General features: G+C 40.3%; 1 protein-coding gene across 2 annotated transcripts in view; it reads right to left on the bottom strand.

The window, feature by feature from the left end:
• Positions 1 to 302: 302 nt before the first annotated feature.
• The window catches only part of LOC116722959 (aryl hydrocarbon receptor-like), a 42,422-nt gene continuing 22,178 nt past the window's right edge, over positions 303 to 20,546 (bottom strand). The window contains exons 3-11 of one of the 2 annotated variants that reach the window (XM_032567394.1): positions 11,972 to 12,069; positions 10,603 to 10,692; positions 9,191 to 9,305; positions 8,934 to 9,061; positions 8,655 to 8,857; positions 8,333 to 8,442; positions 7,342 to 7,483; positions 5,534 to 7,235; positions 303 to 3,556 (exon numbers count right to left, since the gene is read on the bottom strand). In XM_032567394.1, the coding sequence (XP_032423285.1) occupies positions 3,494 to 3,556; positions 5,534 to 7,235; positions 7,342 to 7,483; positions 8,333 to 8,442; positions 8,655 to 8,857; positions 8,934 to 9,061; positions 9,191 to 9,305; positions 10,603 to 10,692; positions 11,972 to 12,069 (2,651 nt within the window). In that variant the 3' untranslated portion in view covers positions 303 to 3,493. The remainder of the gene's footprint in view (positions 3,557 to 5,533; positions 7,236 to 7,341; positions 7,484 to 8,332; positions 8,443 to 8,654; positions 8,858 to 8,933; positions 9,062 to 9,190; positions 9,306 to 10,602; positions 10,693 to 11,971; positions 12,070 to 20,546) is intronic. The other variant, XM_032567395.1, reaches the window with a different exon arrangement.

Genomic DNA, 20,546 nt, shown 5'->3' with positions numbered 1-20,546 from the left:
TTTTTTTTAACCCAAATCTTTTAATTTACAAGCTTTTCAAACTGAAACACAGCTAAGTTGGGTTTGATTCCATTTCTAGATGCAAGTTAAAACCAGCTCACAGGAAGCCGCAAAATCAACTTGTTAGAACTTTCCTCATGGTTAATTTGTATTTATATAAATTTTTTTTAATTATATGTTTTTCATCTGAGTACCACAAAAGACAACCCAGTTGAGAACCACACCTATAGAAAAATCCTCATTAGGAGGTTCTGGTAAACTTGGAAAAGTACACACAAAGCAAAAGGAGCCAAACAGCAGCAGAATGATTATACATGTTTATGAAAAAAAAGCATATAACAGTATACAAAGCCATGTAATATAATGATAAAGATATAGTTTAAGTACTTGGTTAGATAAAATTCAATTACATTTTTCTTTCCTCTTTTTAATACAAGAGTAGACATATGGCAGCTGTCAAAGCACATGTTAGCTCACCAACATGGCTCTGACTCAAACGTTCGGCTCCAAGTTTTTCATAGTGGCTACAGTCATCAGAGTTCAACAGCTGAGCTCCCCCTGCTGGTGGAGCAGAAACATCTCCAACAACAGCCATGAAGAAGGCCTCAACAATCAGATCTTTAGGTTATCACTGAATACAAATTCTCATTTGTATATTCTAATGTTTTCATTAAAATATACACATGAACATACATGACAGTTGTGAAGGAAATTTAAATACTGAGTGGTTTCCTAGAGAAGAGCAGGAATCCATGAAGCTGCCATGTTACTGCAGATCTAGCTCAGCTTTTTGAGACCCCCCACATCGTTCTGTAGTGTGAAGAATTTTACAAAAAGAGTAGAAAAAGCTGGAGAAACAAAGTTGAGATCTAAAAGCATTGTCACATTCTCACTTTCTTTCATCAGGTCACACCACTGTTCCCTTGTCATTGTCATTTGTCCTGGTTAGATGCAAATTATGTACTTTCTGAAACAGAGAACCATGTAGACACAAAGCAAAACGTTCTCTACAACAACATAGAATTTTTGCTGAAAGTTGGGATTTATTTGAAGGCACAGGGCACAAGTTTGGCTGTGTCTTTGTGTTGGGAGTTCAGTGTTTGAATCACAAGTCTGAGCCAGTCTCACATTCATCTGCTTGTTGTTTCAATACCTCTTAATCTATTGTCAACAACCTGACGCCACATAGCCACACAGGGCATTTAGGAGGCTTGCATTCCGGTGAACAAAGGACCTTGTTACTATTTTTTTCAACCTGGGCTGGAACTCTGTAGTGTGATCACAACATTTTCTACTCTAGTCCATGTGCAGGGAACTCAGCAGGGGGAACTTCGAAGAGTAGATGTGTGTTTTAAAATGGACTCACACATGTCCAGTTTGGGTCACAGCACCACTCCAGATCTGACAGAGTCCACTGATCCAAAGGTCCAACCTGGTTTTAAAGCAACAGTTTCCAGGAACAGGATGAAGAGCAATGCTTTTTCAGATGATTCTGGAAACCGCTGAGGACAGTTGCCTTTCTCCCAGGAGTCCAAGTAATTTCAAATGTTGGGACAATGCCCTGAGCTTCCTCTCATACTTTTTATGCTTTAATGACAGCATGATCAACTTCAAGAGAGAGCAATGAGAAAAATATTGAGAAAGCATGACTTGTACAACAGAGCTGAAGAAGATTGGCTCTTCTCCCTAAACATAACTCCAAAATTTCATCTAAATGATGCACCAAACTTTCAGAGCTGTCCATTAAACACATATGGCCACAGAAGAAGTGTTTGACCATTATTCCCAGCAGTACAACACCTCCTTTGACCTGCAAAGCACAGTGGTGGAGGACTGATGATCCGGGCCTCCTTTGCAGTCACAGGAGCTGGGCACCTTGCAGTCTAACAGGCATTAGACTGCCTATGATCTCCTCTACGTTCCAAAGTGTTCCTCGTGAGGTAAGCTGCCTGAAGCTAGGCTAAAACCATGTCATGCTAACAATAAAGTGAGATTTTATCCTTTGTGTAAATTACATCATTTCTGCTAAAGGAGGATGTTGAGGCTACTGAATAATAGGGTGCTCTTAGTTTTTCATAAACAGCTCCTCCATTTTGCATTTATTTAATAAATTACAACAGAATGTAGAAACTGTGTTTTTACCTGAAGTTAGATTTAAAATTCTCAGGACTTGATAGCAACCACATCTCTTTTATCATGTTCTGATTTATGAAAGCCTTAGAATTAAAATAAGATGTATTTAGTTTTTACAATGACTTTTTATAAAAATTTTAGAAATTAATTTTTAGAAATGCTTGTGAAGATATTCTGGGACCCCCTACTGGCCTGACAACAGCTTCATATAAGCTTTAAGATAATTCTTTTTTACTGCAATTATTTCCTCAAATATGTTGAGCACAACAATCTCATCAATTTGAAAAATGTGTGCTAGTTTGTGACTGACACCTAGTGCTTGTGTTTGGTATTGCATTTCAGAACCAAGATCAGTTCAGGTCTGACAAATAGTGGCTGCAGAAGGCATTAGGATCAGATACAAACAGATCATTATATGGTGTTATAAATTTATTTTGGGCTGAATCATCTACTGCATATACTTTATCAACTAACAGGTATTCTTTCATTAGAAATAAAATTTTACATTTCAATGGCTGTGTTGGAATCTGGAGGCTGAACCTTTTGCTGCATGTTTTATCTGTCTTTTCTGGTTTTACAGAAGCAGCTGAATGGCTTGAAATTGAACACTTGTGTGAGGGGACAATGTCTGGGAAGCTTTGGTTGTTAGCATGTTCTAGAGATGAATGTGGATGGCTTTTATATACCTAGTGAGACTGAGGAAGGCACTTAAAGTGAAGTCCAGATGGAATCTAATGGTTTGGGTGCAAAGGTGCAGAGGAGTGCTCGCTTGTTCCAACACAAAATCTCTAGAATCATTTTCCCAAGAAGTGCTTTTCTATAGACTGCACATAAATGAACATATGCTGATGCATTCTGCATGTGTTGGGTTTCAAGAGCCAAAGCATTCTGATGTAACAAACAAACCTTAAAAAAGGCACATAAAAAATTCAACAAATAAATATACAATTACATCAACCAGTTTGACAGTTTCATTTAAAATGTACAGATTTCATCTGATATCTTATTCATTTGAAGGCACAGTTCAATATTTTTACCCAGATTACTAAGTCCTTTAAACTTTAGTGATTGCAATAAAACATCAAGTTCAGATGTGGTGGAAGGAGCTCAGGTTTCCCTTATAAAACATCTTTGGTTGGCTCCATCTGCATTCTGGTAAACACACTTGTAAATTCATACTTCATTGTTATTACTGTATATCGTCACGAAAGCAGACAAGCAGAGAGAAGAGCATTTGTGTAATTGCACAAAGTATAAAACACATATATAATATTAGAACATATGTGATGTGGATAAGCACTGATACAGGCAAGCTATATTGAGTTTATGTCGCCGTGCGGTCGATGGATGAGGCTGCGTTCTACTCCATGAGAGCAGGATTGATGTAAAGTCCTTTAGCCTGAGCGGAGACTCTGCTGTTCTGCTGAATGGACAAAAAACATGTCAGCAAAGGAGCAGAGCAACAAATACATCCAAACATAACATCACATGTGAACATTCTGCTAAAGTTAAATATTCAATTTTATAATTATTTTTTGCAGGTTTTTAAACTTTTTTGTGGATTTCACATTAAGTTACTTCTTGTGTTTTTGATGGAAGAAAAAATGATGGCAGGACTTTGCTCTGCTACTTCATCCATAGAGATGATTGAGTGTGTTCCAGAAAGAGCCATGCAAGTCCAAACCATGACATAATTACTTCCTCTGTTTAACAGTGGAACACTGTTTAGGGTCTTTCTTTGCTTTCCCCAAACTTCACCTTTGTCTCATTACTCTGTAAGACCTTTACTCTTAATTTTCATTCTGCTTTCCTAAACTTAATCTTCATGAGTCCTTGAAGACTCTACAATTCATCATGAAGTCTTCTATGAATGTGACTGTAATAACTTCCTTCTACCTGCCAGTTGTTTCAGCTTTGTTCTTGCAATGTTTGTGATGTCAACTGCTTTATTCTACCCATTCTTCTTTTTTTTCATCCACAGACAGCTATCTTATTCTCTTGACCCAGCAGTGATGTCTAACAACAAACCTGTACCTGAACTAGTCTTTCATTCTAAAATTTTAGCAAAAGAAATATGAGTCAACTTCAGAATTATCGGAGAGCCTCAATGAAAAATTCCAGTCTAGTTTGAAATTTGTCCAGAATGTTGATCTTCTTGACATGGATCATAATTTTGTACTTTCATCATCAGAACAGTTGATGAATTCTCGGTTCCATTCTGGTTTAAACAAGCAGAAAATTTTCAGTCCCTCTTAGTTACTTAGGGGTACCACAAGGATTTGTTGTGGGTCCACAGCTGTTATATTTGGTTATGTTCCCTCTGGGTTCTACCCTCTTTCTATTGCTTTGTTGATGATATTCAGAGTTACCCACCAGTTAAACCAGAGAGGACCAGTCCAATGCAACTGCTCCTGAACGCAAGTTCAGTTCAAATTTGAATTTTCTTAATCTTTGTCAACATGAAGCAGAAACTATTAGTTTTTAGGGTGCAGTATCTCTGATGCCCCTAGGTTCTAAATGTTCACTTGGCCTTTATCTTTGATCATTCTTTTAGATTGGTCAATCAAATTCCTCTGAAGTTGTTCAATACAGATTTTTTTCTGCTCAAGCTTGCTAAGCTAAAGCTGTACTTATCCTGTGGAATAACTAGGAATGATTCATGCATATTTTACATCATACTTGGACTTTGGCAATGCCCTGTGTGCTGGTCTGGACCAGTCTTTGTTCCAGTGCTATCGTCTCAGATTACAGCTATCATGTTTAGTTCATATTTCTGTAATCAGCAAGCTCATTTTGATCCACCAGCACATTTTAAAGAACCAGACTAAATTAGATTTAAAATGAATCTAATTTGCTGTAATGGACTGGTGACCTGTCCAGGGTTAACCCTCCTCTCGCCTGTTGACCGATGGAGATAGGCACCAGCTCCCCTCGCGACCCCCTTACGGATAAGGGTGTAAGATAATGGCTGGATGAATCGAAATTGAGTGATTTTATTTTATTTTTTCTCTGCTTGATTAGAAAAAACATATGGCTTTAATTATAATATGGCCATTAATTTTTTCAATTAATTGTTTTTAGAAATACAATTGTGTTTATTTGTTTAATTGAACTAATTCATGTAGTAACTGTGATTATTCTTGACACACAGTAAAATCATGTTCACCTGGAGCCTTACTGACGTCTATCAGAGCTCATGATGCTCTAATTTATGATCAGTGGTACATTTGATCATGAGGTCTGAGGAATTAGAGGAGTTCCCTCTGACTCCTCTAATCCAGTGTGTATCACATGCTAATTGGGTGACAGTGAGACATTTAACTGTTTAAGTTGTTCAGTGTGCCATCTATTTCTGAAGCTCATTCTCTTCTGGTGGTGGTGTGTTTTCAGGGCTGTTTACCTGTGTCTGTGTGTTGCTGTCCAGGTAGTGCTGCACGTTACAGGAGTCCTCTGCAGGGGCCATGCCAGGGGCCAGAGGGCCGATGTTGGCTATCTCCTGGTTGATGGCTGACGGGCCCACTGGAAGCTCACTGTGGCTCCACTGTAGGTAGCTGGAACTCTGATCCAGAGTCACATTGGCTCCATTGAGGTCTGGGGGACCATAGTGAGATAGACGTTTTACCCCTGCTGGGTTGGAGGAGAAGTGCTGCTGGAACATGCAGCTGCTGTGGGGGTCCTGGCTGCTGGCTGGCCCCAGACCCCCTTGCTCCAGGTGTCTCAGTCTGCTGACGCTTTCTGGACAGAAGCCGGAACTAGGGAATACTTGGCTCCCTGGATGTTGGCTCTGGAATGTGGACATGGACTCATGTCCGTTCTGGATGATGCCAGCATGCGGCAGCGTCTGCTGCTGGCTCTGAGGCCACTGCTGCACATGAGCGCTGTGGTTCTCACACACCAGACCCTTCCGCAGAAACTTTGGATCACAGCCACCAGGAGGTGTGGAGGTGAAGTTGCTATAAGGAATCGTGGGTGGCAGGACAGTTTTTACACCAGGTACTGTGTTGCTCAGATGCTGAGCAGAATTGTGCAGGATCTGGCCAGATGCTAGTTCTGGTCCCTCCATGCTGCTTCCCAGCTGCAGGAGCTGCTGGGCCTGAGCTGAACTGCCCTGAGAACATCCGGCTGGCATGATGGATGCCTGCTGCTTCTGGCAGGGTTGGGTAGAAGGGAAGGCCTCTGACACTGAGTTGTTGGGTACAGCGAGCGCTGGGAGTTCTATAGCCGGGCTGAAGATGTCATGCAGCTGCAGCTGCTGCAGCGACGGCAGACTGCTGTCAGTGTGACCATGTTGGGACTGCTTGTGGCTCCTGCTGCGTCTGGTTGAGTCCGCTCCGGACTCAGCCAGACTCTGGCCTGAAAGCACAGAGTCATCTAGGTGTTCATAGCAGCTGCTCACCAGGGAGTAAGAACAACTGGGGTCTGGAGTGTGGAAGAGCTGTGGCTCACACAGTTCAGAGGATGAGAAATTGTTGACTTCTGTAAGGCAGCTCGAGGTGAGGCTGTTCAAGCACTCCCCCCCCTTCTCTTTGAACACTGAGTCAATAAAGTCTACGATCTCATCGGTGATGAAGTTGTCCAGATCCGAGCCAGAACTTCTCTGAGGATCCTCTTCCTGGTGGAACCTCTTGAAGCAGTTTTCCAACTCCATCAGCTCAGAATCGTCTACCTCCAGGTTCCCCAGAATGTCCTCAAAGTCTCCGCTGTGAGTCAGCTTCTCCAGGCTGTCGATTACAGCCAGCACTGACTGCTTGGCCTCCTCCTTCACCAGCAAGGGTTCAGCTGGCACCTCTGACGAGTTCTTCTCCTGCCACTCGCTGCTAGCTACAGCGACCAGAGCGTGGGTGTCCATGAACACCTGGTCCACAGGTAAGGGGGTGTCCACCGCCTGGCTGTACATGCTTTCATCCTGACTCATGAAGCAGTCCAGTAGGGAGGTGGGGGGCACGTCCCTCTTGGTATTTCTGCTGTCAAACATTTTGTCAAACTGCAACTGCGGGATGTCCATGGTGGGCCCAGTGCTGTAGAGAATGGCCTCTCCCGTGGCGCAGCTGAAGGGCAGCTGCAGCCGCCGCTGTCTCAGGTACTCCTCTCCCTCAGCGTTGCTGAAACAAAGAAGGCAGAACACATGAGGACTGGCTCCCGGCTGTTTTGGACCTGGTTCTGATAGATTTAACATTCCGCCTGCTGTCGGTGCACCCAGCTACTCACGTTATAGCTTTCTGGTATGCAATGATGAACTCAGGTCTCCCTCCTTTGTAGATGAGTTTGGCGTTAGAGTTCACCCATATCCAGCCGTTGGATTTGCTGAGCAGTCTGAACACAGTCAGACCGCTCTCTCCTGTTTTAATCACTGTCACAACAAACACACACTTTAAGTTAGAAAAATGGTATTTTGAAAGTGTTCTCAAATATGGTAAATACTGTTGGTAAATAATGGCTCCAGAAGTGACGCCAACATTTGATCAAATAACTCTCCAAAAAGAAATAAACTATAAAGTTAAATTTAAGACAGATTACGACATCAACTGTGGCAAAACACAATTCTTGTTTAATTTTATTACAATTTTATGTGACAGACCAATACATATTAGTTTGGTGTAGTAGATAGTTTTAATGTGGGAAGTGTACTCTTACTATTTTAAGATAGTAAACTGAATAGTGCTGTTTGAGATGTTTTAAAATCTAACCCTGATTTAAACAACTCCCTCCACGACCTGTGTTCCTTGGTCTTCATGATGCTGGTTATTCACTAACATCTTGTTTCCACTGAGCATTATGGTACAAGTTGATACAGTTAAGTGTACTAGCTCATGGTTTGGTGTATTCAGGACAGCATTTCGACCACCGGTGGGAAGGCAGGATTAAACCCAAAGGCCTAATGTAACGTCATACTAATGCGACGAGAAACATTGTATATCTTATGCTTGTTGCAAGCAGTGATGTTTTTCTGTCCATTACCCTAATTGTACTGTCTTTGTCCGAAGGAACTTTATTAACTAATTACTTGACTACTGGAAGGAAGCTGGTTGCACTTTATTTTACTTTGAGGTATCAGAGTAAAGACCCCATCAAAACAAATTAAAGATGTGAATATATTTGCAAGACACTGTATCTCCTTGTTAAATAAACATCAGTGTTACTGGGTCTCCATTTAGCGTTTGTTTGTAATGCAGAGAAGACAAGTGAGCAGCGAACATACTGCGGATGTGGTTGTCAGCACAGTACATCATGTCAGCGGCATGGATGAACTGGTAGCCTGAGCCTTTCATACACAGTTCTGTCTCAGAATAACCCAGGATTATCTTCCCCCTGCAGAAACAATCAAGCAGAGTAATGTTAGAGTACTGGTTCAACTGGTCTCCATGCTAACCAAACTTTCACCTTTCACTGACAGCACAGGAGCTAAAAACACCTCAACTGAATTTGACTTGACTTCCTAATCAAACTCCTTGTTTGCAGAAGGTACTGGGCTCTTAGAAAGTACTTGACTGTTCTATAATGAAATAATGAAAACCATAGACCTGCTGTCGACGCCAGTGGGTGTGAAGTCCAGCTTGTGCCTTGTCTGGAAGAGGAGCAGTTTGGCTCTGATCTCCACAATTGACGGAGACTGGACAGGCACAGCGATGGCAAACAGAGCTAGCTGGATACTTTTACAGTTCTCACTGTCCCTGGAAAAGTTTTGACCATGGAGGTACTTCAAGCGCCCATGGAACTTCAGGGCCTGTTTCAAAAAAGGATTAGAATTACATGCTGGTTTTAGGATTTTATTTTTATTACTGAATTAAGCATGGACAAACCAGGAAGCCGGAGGAGTTGTCCAAGAGACAACGGAAGCGACAGAAAAAGCTCCTCTCCAGGAAGGAGGAGTTGTCAGGAGGGAGCTGCTCTGGGTTGTACATCACTGCATTTCCACAGTTCTGGGAGACTAAGACAGAAACACAGACCAAACATATCTGGAATATTCTGCCAAGCATGAAACTCTTCCACTGACAGCAAATCAAATAGACAGTGATTTGTATTTCATACTGTTCTTGTTCATTCCATCACCACTTACAGTCTGCATCTGAGGCAACTGGAGGAGGGTTTAAGGCAAAGTGGAGCTGCTCTCTGAACATGGCTCGGTCGTCAGTGTGGATGAGCTCAAACACACTCTGGTGGACCACGTCTGACTGTGGGGAGACGGACAACTGCATCAGGTCAAACTGGCAACATTCAGAACTGAAGCAAAATGGGAGTTCAGACATAGCTGTTTAACTTTTAGGGTTTTTGAGTTACAGTGAAGTTAAAATTATAATTCTTGATTATATCCAGCTTGTTTGGTCTGGAGATGAAGGGAACAAACAGCAGTTGGAAAATTATATGATTAAACCTGTTGCAATAAATCAATAATCTCATGCTAGATTAAAACAAACTTTAAAATTTCCATGTGCATGATTGTTTTTCTCCTGTCTTTCTGCCAAAGACTAGATGACAAAAGTTTTCAGTTTGTTGCTTTGATCTCAACTAACCCATTTTTTGAAGAATAATTTTGTTTACAGGGACTTCAGTGTCTTACTTTTTGTTTCTTTTGTTTTATTTATTTTGGATATCTAAAATGTCTCCACTGTTAAATGTTCTTTAGAAATTAAAGTTTATTGAGCTTTAAGCGGATGAACTTGGGTAATTTGGCCATAAGCATTATACTATTTGAAAATAATCTCAAAACAACAATATTATAGTTTAACACAATAAACAATTAATTGTCAAGGAAAATCTGTTATTATTATGACAGGCCTAGATATGACTACACTCTGGCAGCTTGGGTTATATTTAGCAAAAGATTTTTTTTTTAAATGCAGAGGTAACATCTAAAAACCAAACTCCACCCTGTGATCACATGGACTAAATTAGCCAGGGGTGCCAATGTGTGGTTTGGGGGCCATTTCTGGCCCTCCGAATGAATTTGAATGCCCCTGACCTGAATTTTAGAAAGTCTGGCCTGCAAACAAAGATGGTTGACACTGATGGATACTTTATCATCTTTTGTGAGGATATTTTTCCAGGTAAATTTAATTGTATTAAAATAAAAACAATGTAGGGTTTGAATGTAATGATATTTTTTAATCGTTAACTAGTAGCTTTTTCTCAAAGAGGATATTGCATTGATATTGCAATCTTTAGTCAGGTGATGACTCACGATGTTTATTAAATTCCTATATGTAAAACATTTTTTGTGTAACAGAGTCTACTGTGCACCAGTAGTGATGTACAGAGTGCCAGAATGCCTTTTTCATCACATTTTAATTTAAATTATGTTTAAAGGCGGCAATAATTTAGTAATTCTTTAGTTTTTTTTATTGTGCAGCAATTTGTGTTTATATTTGTGAATTATGCTAAATAATAATCAAACACATCATGAATGGGTCTGGTTTCTCAGAAATGTGCGATAAACACAACCTAAGCAGGACAGGCGGGCCTCTGTCTCACCTGATGGAAGCCCAGGTAGTCTGTGATGGTAGGGGAGGTGTAAAACACCATTCCTTCAGACGTCACCACCAACACAAAGCCGGTCAGTGCCTGCACAGGAAACACAAAAACATGGTGTGAATAGCCAGAATCACCATAACTGATAAAGAAACTCAACCAGAACAAAATAGTTGGGGTGTGTGGCTGGCTCTGAAATCTAAGCTGCCCATTAAAACAATGAAAATACATGTGACTGAGTAAATGTAGCTATTTTCTATCCACCGCTGATTCTAACTGAAGAATGAACAGACGTGGTTTAGATCAACATCATTACACTAACACACAAGTTCTAAAGGTGCGTGTTCTAAAGGTTAGCTTCCCTGCTAGCCTCTGGCTCCCTCTCTGCATTATGAATCATGGAAATACAAGTTCATTATGAGTTTGATATTTTACAAAAAGTGTTGCTTACTGCTTGACAAGAGTGGAACTAAATCCTGTATCGGCAGGATTAACAGATTGTTTCTCTTCCAAGAGGAATCTGTAGTGGAACATTCTGAATGGAAACACTGGCAGCAAGCAGAGAGTCTAATAATGGAGAAAACCTTCAAGAAAATCCTCCATAAACAGAAATGGATCACTGCACTGGGTGCTAGGACAGAACAGCTGTGACCTTCACTGGAACTGTATGTGATAGAACTGAATGGAATCAGTTGAACATGACCCAATGTTGGCTGTTTAATTACCTTGAATAATTAGTTATTTGGATTTATGTGTCAGTTTATGCATGCAGGGCTTCGCAAATGTATTCATCTCCATAGAACTTTTTCATATTTTCATCACAACCACAAACTCTCATATAGTTTGTAAAAAATCTGTATCACTTAAGTCTACAGGATAATTTAACATCAGTCAATCCTGGGAGAAACGCTGTTAGAGGTGGTGCTGGCAGAGGTTCAGCAACCAACAGGACAACTCACCTGAACATAGAGCCAGAACTGCACTGGAACTGTCATGTGTTTGAATGGCACAGTCAAAGTTTAGACCAGCAACATTCAAATGAAAGGTCTATGGAAAATGTATTTTATTCATCCAGTCTGACTGAGTTTGAGCTAATTGGAAAGACGAATGAGCAAAAACTGTAGTTTGTTGATATGCAAAGCAACCTGCAGAGGCCCTCAGTCACATATGTCAAATTTTTATTGGTAAAAAAAATATTACCATGAATCTCCACATCCTAATTACACATTACTTTGAGTTGCTACCTCAAATAAGCACAACTGCTGATGTATAATCCAGCAGCTGGAACCTTGGTGACCCAGCTGGTGTCAGATGAGTGTAGCGCTGAAGGCTTCAGTAACTGTTTCTCCACAGGGTTAACTCATCCTCTCACCTGCAGCAGCAGCTCTCCTTCAGAGAAGCCGGTGGAGTCCATGTTCTGCCCATTGACCCCCAGAGGCACCCGGCTGTCATTACCGTTCTTCATGGAAGCTGTGCAGGAGGAGAAACACAGAAGTGGTGAGCATAGACATCATCTAAGTGATCAAAACAGAAACTGAAACTTTGTTTTACCAAAAGCTGCATTCACCCTTTGGAATAACTTTTCATGCAGACAGTAAGGTGAGCTTCAGGTTCAGGTTTACTGTAGAAGCTTGTTATAATCTTGTGACAATCCTATCAGCTCTCATTGCAGAATAACTTTAAAACTGATCCATAAATATCTCCATCCATAATTGCTTCCGTAAACAAAGCTCTGCTTTGAGACGTCTATGTTCTTCTTCTGTGCATGCAGTCATAAACCGTGCACTGAAGTCTCATTGTGGTATGGTTTAATTAGTAGCATGAACAATCATGCCAAAAAAATAAAAAATAAAAATTAATTCCAGCAAAAAATCTAAATTGAGCATCAAGACCTGCTGTGTGAACTGAGCACAATCTTAACAAAATGATTACATATGATTATCTCAAGCTCTGTGCTAGAATGTGTTGTGTATTCCAGTTTGTCATGGCTCTATGTGTTTTATGGGCCCTGCTTCCAACTGGACCACATTAACTTTTAAAGATTTCTGAGACTAAAGCAAGTTGACAGAGAACAGTCAACAGAGGAGCACATTCATTAGTTGCCAGTGAACAAAGACATCATGGACCACTGTTGCCATTACAAAACCAAGGCGAGTGATTGGTGGCTGCGCTATCAGAAAGCTTGTTTGAGGTTCACTCGTAACCTGCCCAGGCTGCATACAGAACTACTAGCTCAGTGTTTGCTTTAGGCTTGCCTTGGCGTCTTCTCCATGCTAATCCCCTCTCAGTGTGGATCATTTTCCACTAGCAGCCCTGCATGTTGCATCATGTTCACAGTAGAGTCTTCCTGTTGCTCCAACACATGCACACCCTGCTGTAATAAGCATGTCCACCAGATTCTTCCATTGTAACATGGAAGAATCCATGTTACAATGGTGTTGTTCTTCTGAGACCTCCAATAAAGTCATGGTATAGCGATGCAGACTGTTTATGTCTTTGAAAGCAACAGTTGTTCCTGCATCCCCTGGAAAGTCTAGAGGTTGGATTGTGAAGCAAAGACAATGAAATAGGCTCATCTGTACTGTAAAAACACTTCAAGTGTTTTGGTCTAGTTTCTAGTTCAAATACCTGAATACACATGAAAAAGACAAAACTATCTTACAAGTAACTTTTAGCAAGATATGGGAGCTTGTTTTAAGACAGTGGTGCCCTAACCTGTCCTGCATGTCTTAGATGAGTCTCTGTTCCAGCACAACTGACTGAAATGATTAAATGACCTCCTCTGCAGCCACCAAACGCTGCATCAGCCTGTTAAGTCAAGGGTTTGGAAACAGGACAGGGAAACTGGAGGACCGGCTTTGGGGAGCACTGATTGAAAAAGGACTAGTTCCACTTATAACATGGAAAAAATGTCTTGTTATAAGTGAAATAATCCGACAGTGGACTAGTCCTTTTCTAAATCAATTTTAAGGAATTACTGACTGAAAATGAGCTCCAATGCTCAAAAGTTATTGTTTTGTCTTATCTTAAGTGTACTAAGTCATATACACTAGAAACTAAACAAAAATACTTAGTAAGATTTAGTGTTTTTGCAGTGTGCAGCTCAGCTCAGCTGAAGGGTTTCTGTATCTTATGTTTTCTCCTACATATGTTGTTTTTAAGTTATTTAAGTGCCCAAAGGTCTATATTATTATTATTATTATTATTGTTGTTGTTTTCATTTCTTCTTCTCTAACAGAAGAAAAACTGATCTGCCACCATGTCTATCCAGACACACACACATACTTTTCTGCATCTGTCCGTAGGGAGTTTAGTCAATGAGAATGTTTCCTCATCTGGATTGCCACTACAGGAAGATCCCAGGATCCAGCCTCTCCCTGAATGGCTGACCAGGCCAGTCACGCAACTTTGTAGAGGAGGGAAAGGCCTGTCAGAGCTCCTCCTCCAATACACACACACTTCCTTACTCCACACTGACAACAAGCAACACCTCCTTCCTGATGGAAACCTGCAACTCTTCAAAACAACTGCCCACTGCTGTGTCTTGTTCAGTTCAGGGTTTCTGTGAGTAACTGGGCCTCCGTGTGGCACAGCTAGTTTTCTTTCTGCTCTGTGCTCTTCCTCCACATTTTCCATTGCCAGCAGTCTTGCAGCATATGTTGCTGCTGTGTGCAGAGGCACTGCAGTGGGACAAAGGGCTGGGTAATGATACTGTGAGAGCAGACATCCCTCAGTAAAAAACACGGAGCTCAAGCCAAAGCAGCAGTCATTCCTCTCATTTTCTTCAACCCACCAAAGCTTATCCAAGCCACAATGTTACTATGTTTTATCTCCTGCTGTGTTGCAGTGGGAATGTTTTTGCCCAGATTGAGAGAAAAGCACTTTTAGCATGAGATCAGACTTGCACATCTGGACCTTTCAACACAGCTGGAGAGAGAAACAGCTGATGATCTATCTTATGTGCTTACCAACATGTCGGCATGGCTGACCACCCGGTCTGGATTTAAAAAGGAAACTGTTTTCTGCTCTGACTAAACCAGAAGGAGTCACTACTGCAACTTCTCGTGCAAACACCCACATCTGTGTTTGTTTAAAGCATGACTAAGACAAAGGTGCTGTGATCTGGTTGGCATCATCAGAAACCTGAGAGCCTAAGAACAAGAGGTAGTTCATAGTCTCATTACCAGGAAAACTGAACTAAACAAAGGCATTTTACAGTCCTGCAGCCTGATCCTCCGACTCCATCAGGTTTCAGAGTAATCTGACACCACCACCAAGCTCTAACTTCCTGTTTCACAAAACAGCTCAATGTGTGATTGATGAAATTGCAGAGCAGATTTCTGAAACAGAAAAACATGTCTGCTGCTCAGAGAAGGAAGACACAGTTCAAGGATCCATAAAAAATAAATTAAAAAAACAAAAATCAGCAGAGTTGGTGCTGCTGACGGTCAGACAGACAGAAAAAAATAAGAGTGAGCATCTATCATATGATTTACCATTCATCACAATAAATTTCTTATCATGATAAGAATTTTGATTAATCATTGTCACAATGAATTCAAATTAATGGGGTTTAAAAAACCCTAAGACTGCCCATATTGTTTGGATTACTTTTACAATTTTACTTCACTGTTTGTTCAATAAGGGTTTGTTTTTGTTGAAAAAATTTGTGAAGTTAAGTCATTTTAACCTTGACAGTGTCCAACGTTAACAGATGAAAAATAACCTTTTGGCAAATTCTGGCACATTCACAAAAATGTTAATGTGCATTATTTCTACCAAATAAATAAAATCCATAAATGTCAATACAACTGAAAATATAATTCAAAGCAGGTACTGTGTGCAGTTTAGTGATACAAATGACACTTTTTTATGTGACTGGTGTCCTAAAGACACATATTACAAATGTAAATGTTTTTCAAGAGCACTATTTGTGTTTGTGGGAATATGATTACTGTATCAGTAATCTCAGCCAGATCTAGAGAAACTCATTCATGCGTTCATCTTCAGTCGTATTGATTATTGCAACAGCGTCTTCACAGGTCTGTCCAACAAATCAATCAAACAGCTGCAGCTGATCCAGAATGCTGCTGCTCGCGTTCTCACTAAAACCAGGAAGATAGAGCACATAACACCAGTTTTAAAGTCCCTACACTGGCTCCCTGTAGCTCAAAGAATAGACTTTAAAATACTGTTGTTAGTTTATAAATCACTGAACGGCTTAGCACCACAATACATTAAAGATCTGCTTTTATTGTATCAACCTTCCAGACCTCTCAGGTCTTCCGGTTCTGGTCTGCTCTGCATCCCCAGAACCAGAACCAAATGAGGAGAAGCAGCTTTCAGCATCTATGCACCACAAATTTGGAACAAACTTCCAGAAAACTGTAAAACAGCTGAAACACTGACTTCTTTTAAATCTCAACTAAAAACCCACCTGTTTAGAATTGTATTTGAAATGTAATCAATTACAAATTTATTGATGGAACTTGACTTAATGCTTTGTTTTGATTATTGATTCTATGTTGCATTGTGTTTCTGTGTTTGATGTGATGTAAAGCACTTTGAAATGTCTTGCTGCTGAAATGTGCTATACAAATAAAATTTGATTGATTGATTGATCAGTCATAGAGTTACATAAAAAAGAAGTAATAAATAGTTACTATTGTCAATTTTATCATTGTCACCATATTATCACAAAATATTGTGGTAAAACTTTAAGTCCATATCGCCCACTTCTAGAAGCCACTCAGCCTGGGCAGCAGAGCAAACCGGATAGAAACAGCTAACCTCTCCAGTCCTGAATAAAAGAAACTGAGCAGGGAAGTAGTAGAAAGCATGTCAGTGATGCATAGGGGAATATTATCTTGATTTGAAAACATTTAGTTCCAGTAGATTCTGAGCAGAGATCTGTGTTCTCATGCAGTGCTAACAGCCAATAGGAGCGACTGCAGCAGGTCCTTCATCCTTCCACTAACGGTCCTGCCTGCTCTCACCAACTACTTCAAAGCTCTGCAAGGGACAGAGGAACAGACCAGCCTGTAATATTTCACCTCAGTGACACCATCTGTCCACATGGAGTAAAACTAGCATATCTATGCAGAACTAAACTGTTATACTGCTTGCTCTTTTAGAAAGTGTTTCTCTTTCATCTCAGGCTTTTGTAGGAGTGGAAATTCATTCATGTCCTCTGAGCCAGCTTTTCATTGGCAAGAAGGTTTTTATTTTGGAGTGTAGCAAATCCTTGCAGAGGATGGGGTCCAGTATAACTCAGAATCAATTTACCGTATATACATAGTCTGGTTCTTTTATCTGTTAAATACAAATTACATTCTCTTCCTGAATGCTACCAGTCAGCTGTGTATGACCAAGCATTACCATTCATTAATATGTAGGTTTATAGAAACAACTCACCAGACTTGATCAAACTACCTGCTGCCTCTCTGCTTTAGCTGATCCTGAATTGAGATTAAAAATGAAAGTCCAATCTTTGATCTTCAAAATCTTTATCTCAAACAGATTTGAAGTCGGTACCGCCGGCTTCCTGGTACCGAGATTTTAAAAGGTTTCAAAACCAGCAACATTTGTCATACTGTTCCAGGGCTGACCGTATTCCACCTGATGTTGCACACTATTTTAGCTGATTGGGTGAAGGCCTCTGAAATGTTTCTCCTTTCACAAAAAAGGCACATTCAGTTGTTTGGAAATAATTTCACCCATATAAACCATGTGACGCTTCTAAAGGCCATGAGCAGCATGTCGTTAAGCAGATGACTGACTGCAGGCTACCTGAACATATAAATCAACTAATTACTCAGCTAATATCAATGTGTCATAAATGTTACTCTATAAAATACAAGACGGCAAACAGGTAGATTCATTCAGCGCAATGTTTAGACTTTATGTTTAACAAAATAAAGTTTTTTCTAAACTTTATGCATCATTATCAAAACAAAAAAAATAAATGTATACATAGCTTTAATCATAATTCAAAATTTATATTATGTGGAAAATTGGTTTATTTAATTTAGATCATGTCATCCACTGCTGCTTTTTGGTTTTAAATGTAAAAGTAATCATGACATGTATAGATTTTAATTCCTACTTTTGGTTCTTTACCAAGATATTGTAACCCAAGCATTTTTCTCTCATATTCCTTGACTCCCAAAGCAGTTCAGGTCTAAATAAAATTGAATAAAATGTATTGCATGCTGGTGAAAACAGCTACTTATCTGCTCCTAGGCAACTGAACTTTAATTATGCTCTGCTTCCTGTCTGTTTTCATATCCATTCATTTCAAGTTAAATTTGTGATCAGTATCCACATTTGTCAGAATGTTTTCCTGTAGTCTCTTATGTCTTTTGCAGCTATTTGGTCATCACTTCCTGCTTCATCAACACAGTCAGCAATGTGGAAATGGAATCAGAGACAAAGGAAGTAAAACTCTGCTGCGTTGGGCGTGCCGCACAAGTCACTACAATGATTTTTATCAGTCTAGAAGCACTTCCAGCTCTCAGAGGAAGGAAATCATCAACAGTTTGAGGCAAAAACCCCAACTTTGCTTTCTAAGTTTAGCTCCCCACATGCCAGCTCTCAGATGTTGGCAGCTGCTGATAGATAAAGCCTGGTGTAATTACCACTACAACAAGTCCTTCAGAAGCCTGATCCATCTGAATCACAGCACTTGAATAAAAGCAGCGCTGCATCTTCTGTGGTTCTGATTCAACTGCCAGGCTCCGAGTAGGGACGACAGCTGATTCTGGTTGAGCACATAAACAAACAAAGCTTTTCTGGAAAAGTCAAACTGTAACACTGAATTTGAGAGGAAATGTAGCGCTGTGGTTTGAAGCTGGACAGACTAAGGATAAATCTTCCAAAGAATGGAAATTGGGGGGTGGAAAAAAAAACCCTGATTAAATCTGAGTCCCAGTGGTTGCCATGGGCTCTCACGATATAGTGAAAGATGAGTCCAGAAGAATCCTTGCACAGCGCCGTCTCTGCTCACATGTGATGATGCTGAGGGAAAACACAGCCGCTGGTCCATTCGACCGGACTCTCACACCAATCTCCTCATAGTCTCTGTTCACTTCCATCACGTACAGAGCAGTTTGCTGGCATGAATCGGATATCTTAATTACTAAATCATATCAAACTGAACACATGCTGTGGTGTTACTATGGCAACTATGATTGCTAACAGACCTTAGTTGTTTTTAACAGTCTTGAAAAGCTACTCCACATTTTTCTCTGATTTCTAACAGCGTCACACAAATATGTCAGCAGCAGTGAGCCACAGGCTTTCCAAAACACCCAGAGCTGCCTGAGAGAGTCACGCTATGAGGCCATCAGCGCGCTCCTACAGAGATCTGCCCTCTGAGGCAGCACGATAATGTGTCATTATCTACTCTGCAGATCTCGCCCCCAAAACAGCTTATGTTTGTTCTCTCTAAACCCTTTTCTTTTACCTTAAGATTTACAAGATCCAAATCTGAAATCCTAGACATGTCTCCTCTTGAACGCCCATCCTTGACTAATGTTTTGATGGATAATAGTGATCTGTGAAAAAACCAGCGGCTGCAGCTTTATTCTGTAAAAATTACTCACATAAACAGTTTTATCATGATCCACAAGTCTTCCTGTCTGGCTGTGTCTACCTCACAGATATGTTTTGGGTAGTTATCAGGCAGGTGACCGTTTTGGCTATGTAACAATCTTGCAGCACTTCATATAGAGGGTTTCCCCCAGGAAACCTGTTAAGCCTGGTGGCAGAGGTGCTAGGGCAGTTCACCAGCGGCCCACCATGGTTTATGAGTTAAAAATGTTATAGTGAAATAAGAATAGTTTGGATTTTCTGTTAAAAAGTTATCAACAATAGTAGAAACAGAGTCATGTTAGTGAGCTTAGTTAACAGAAAGTCGTGGAAGTTGCGGTTTTATCTGATTTCTGCCATTTAACTCCACTCCAACTGAAAAAATTCATATCTATTAGATATTAGCAATAACAAAAAACTAATGTACAGTTCTCATTTGCAATAAAATTTACCTTTACATACTCCCAATTTCAGATAGCAGCAACACGGATGGAGATGCTCAGCTGCAGTAGCTCACCTGAACATTGATGGCTGATTATCGTAACAGAGCTGGAGGTTTAAAACTCAGATAACCAAGATCTCTAAAAAGGCTTTCCAACTGTTTTTAGTCCAAAAGCCAAAAAGCTAAGCTGATTCTGGAACTATTTTTGCCTGATGCAGAAACACAGAAAAAAACAGTCTGTTAGCCCAGAAGCCAGCTGTCCCACAAAGTGGTTGTTACATTTTGTACTAATATACGTTAGTGAACCATCAAAGAGATTGATCAACACTTTGACATTTACTGTATGAGGAATATTAAAAGGTCAGTAAAGTTTATGTGTGCACAACAACAAACTATTAAACACACCAGTGACGCAAACTAGCCACTCCTGTTTAGTTCTAAGCAGCTTGCTCATTGCCCCATTATGTCTCCATTCCTCTGGTCAATCCGCCTCCTGTCCCCTCTCCTGTCTGGGAAAACCCAGAGTTACATCAAGGAAAACATCATAAGCAGAAAGTTTGCAGGGCTGCAGCTGAGCAGATCCTTCTTTACACTATGCAGAAACATGCATGTAATAACATCTTCAACTGAATCCAACAAACATCCTGCCATTAAGGATTCTAACAGCTTATCTCTTGTCATACTGTTATGAGTTATAATTTTCTGATGTTCATTAGAAGAAAATTTGATGTACCATACCATCAGCAGATCTTAAACAGATCAGAGAGGTTGTTTAGTTTGTCACAGTTTTCTGAGCTGGATCGTTAGTCAGTCTGACTAGCTCTTAGCCACTTTCCTACAGAATCATGGTGATATGAAACGGTTCTACTAGAGTGAGGGAATGAACACTGATAACTAAAAAGACACTCATAAAATC

The sequence above is a fragment of the Xiphophorus hellerii genome, chromosome 7, assembly GCF_003331165.1.
Source record: "Xiphophorus hellerii strain 12219 chromosome 7, Xiphophorus_hellerii-4.1, whole genome shotgun sequence".
Classification (NCBI taxonomy): domain Eukaryota; kingdom Metazoa; phylum Chordata; class Actinopteri; order Cyprinodontiformes; family Poeciliidae; genus Xiphophorus; species Xiphophorus hellerii.
Note: the sequence above shows the minus strand (reverse complement) of the source record. Positions and strands in the feature narration are given on the sequence as shown.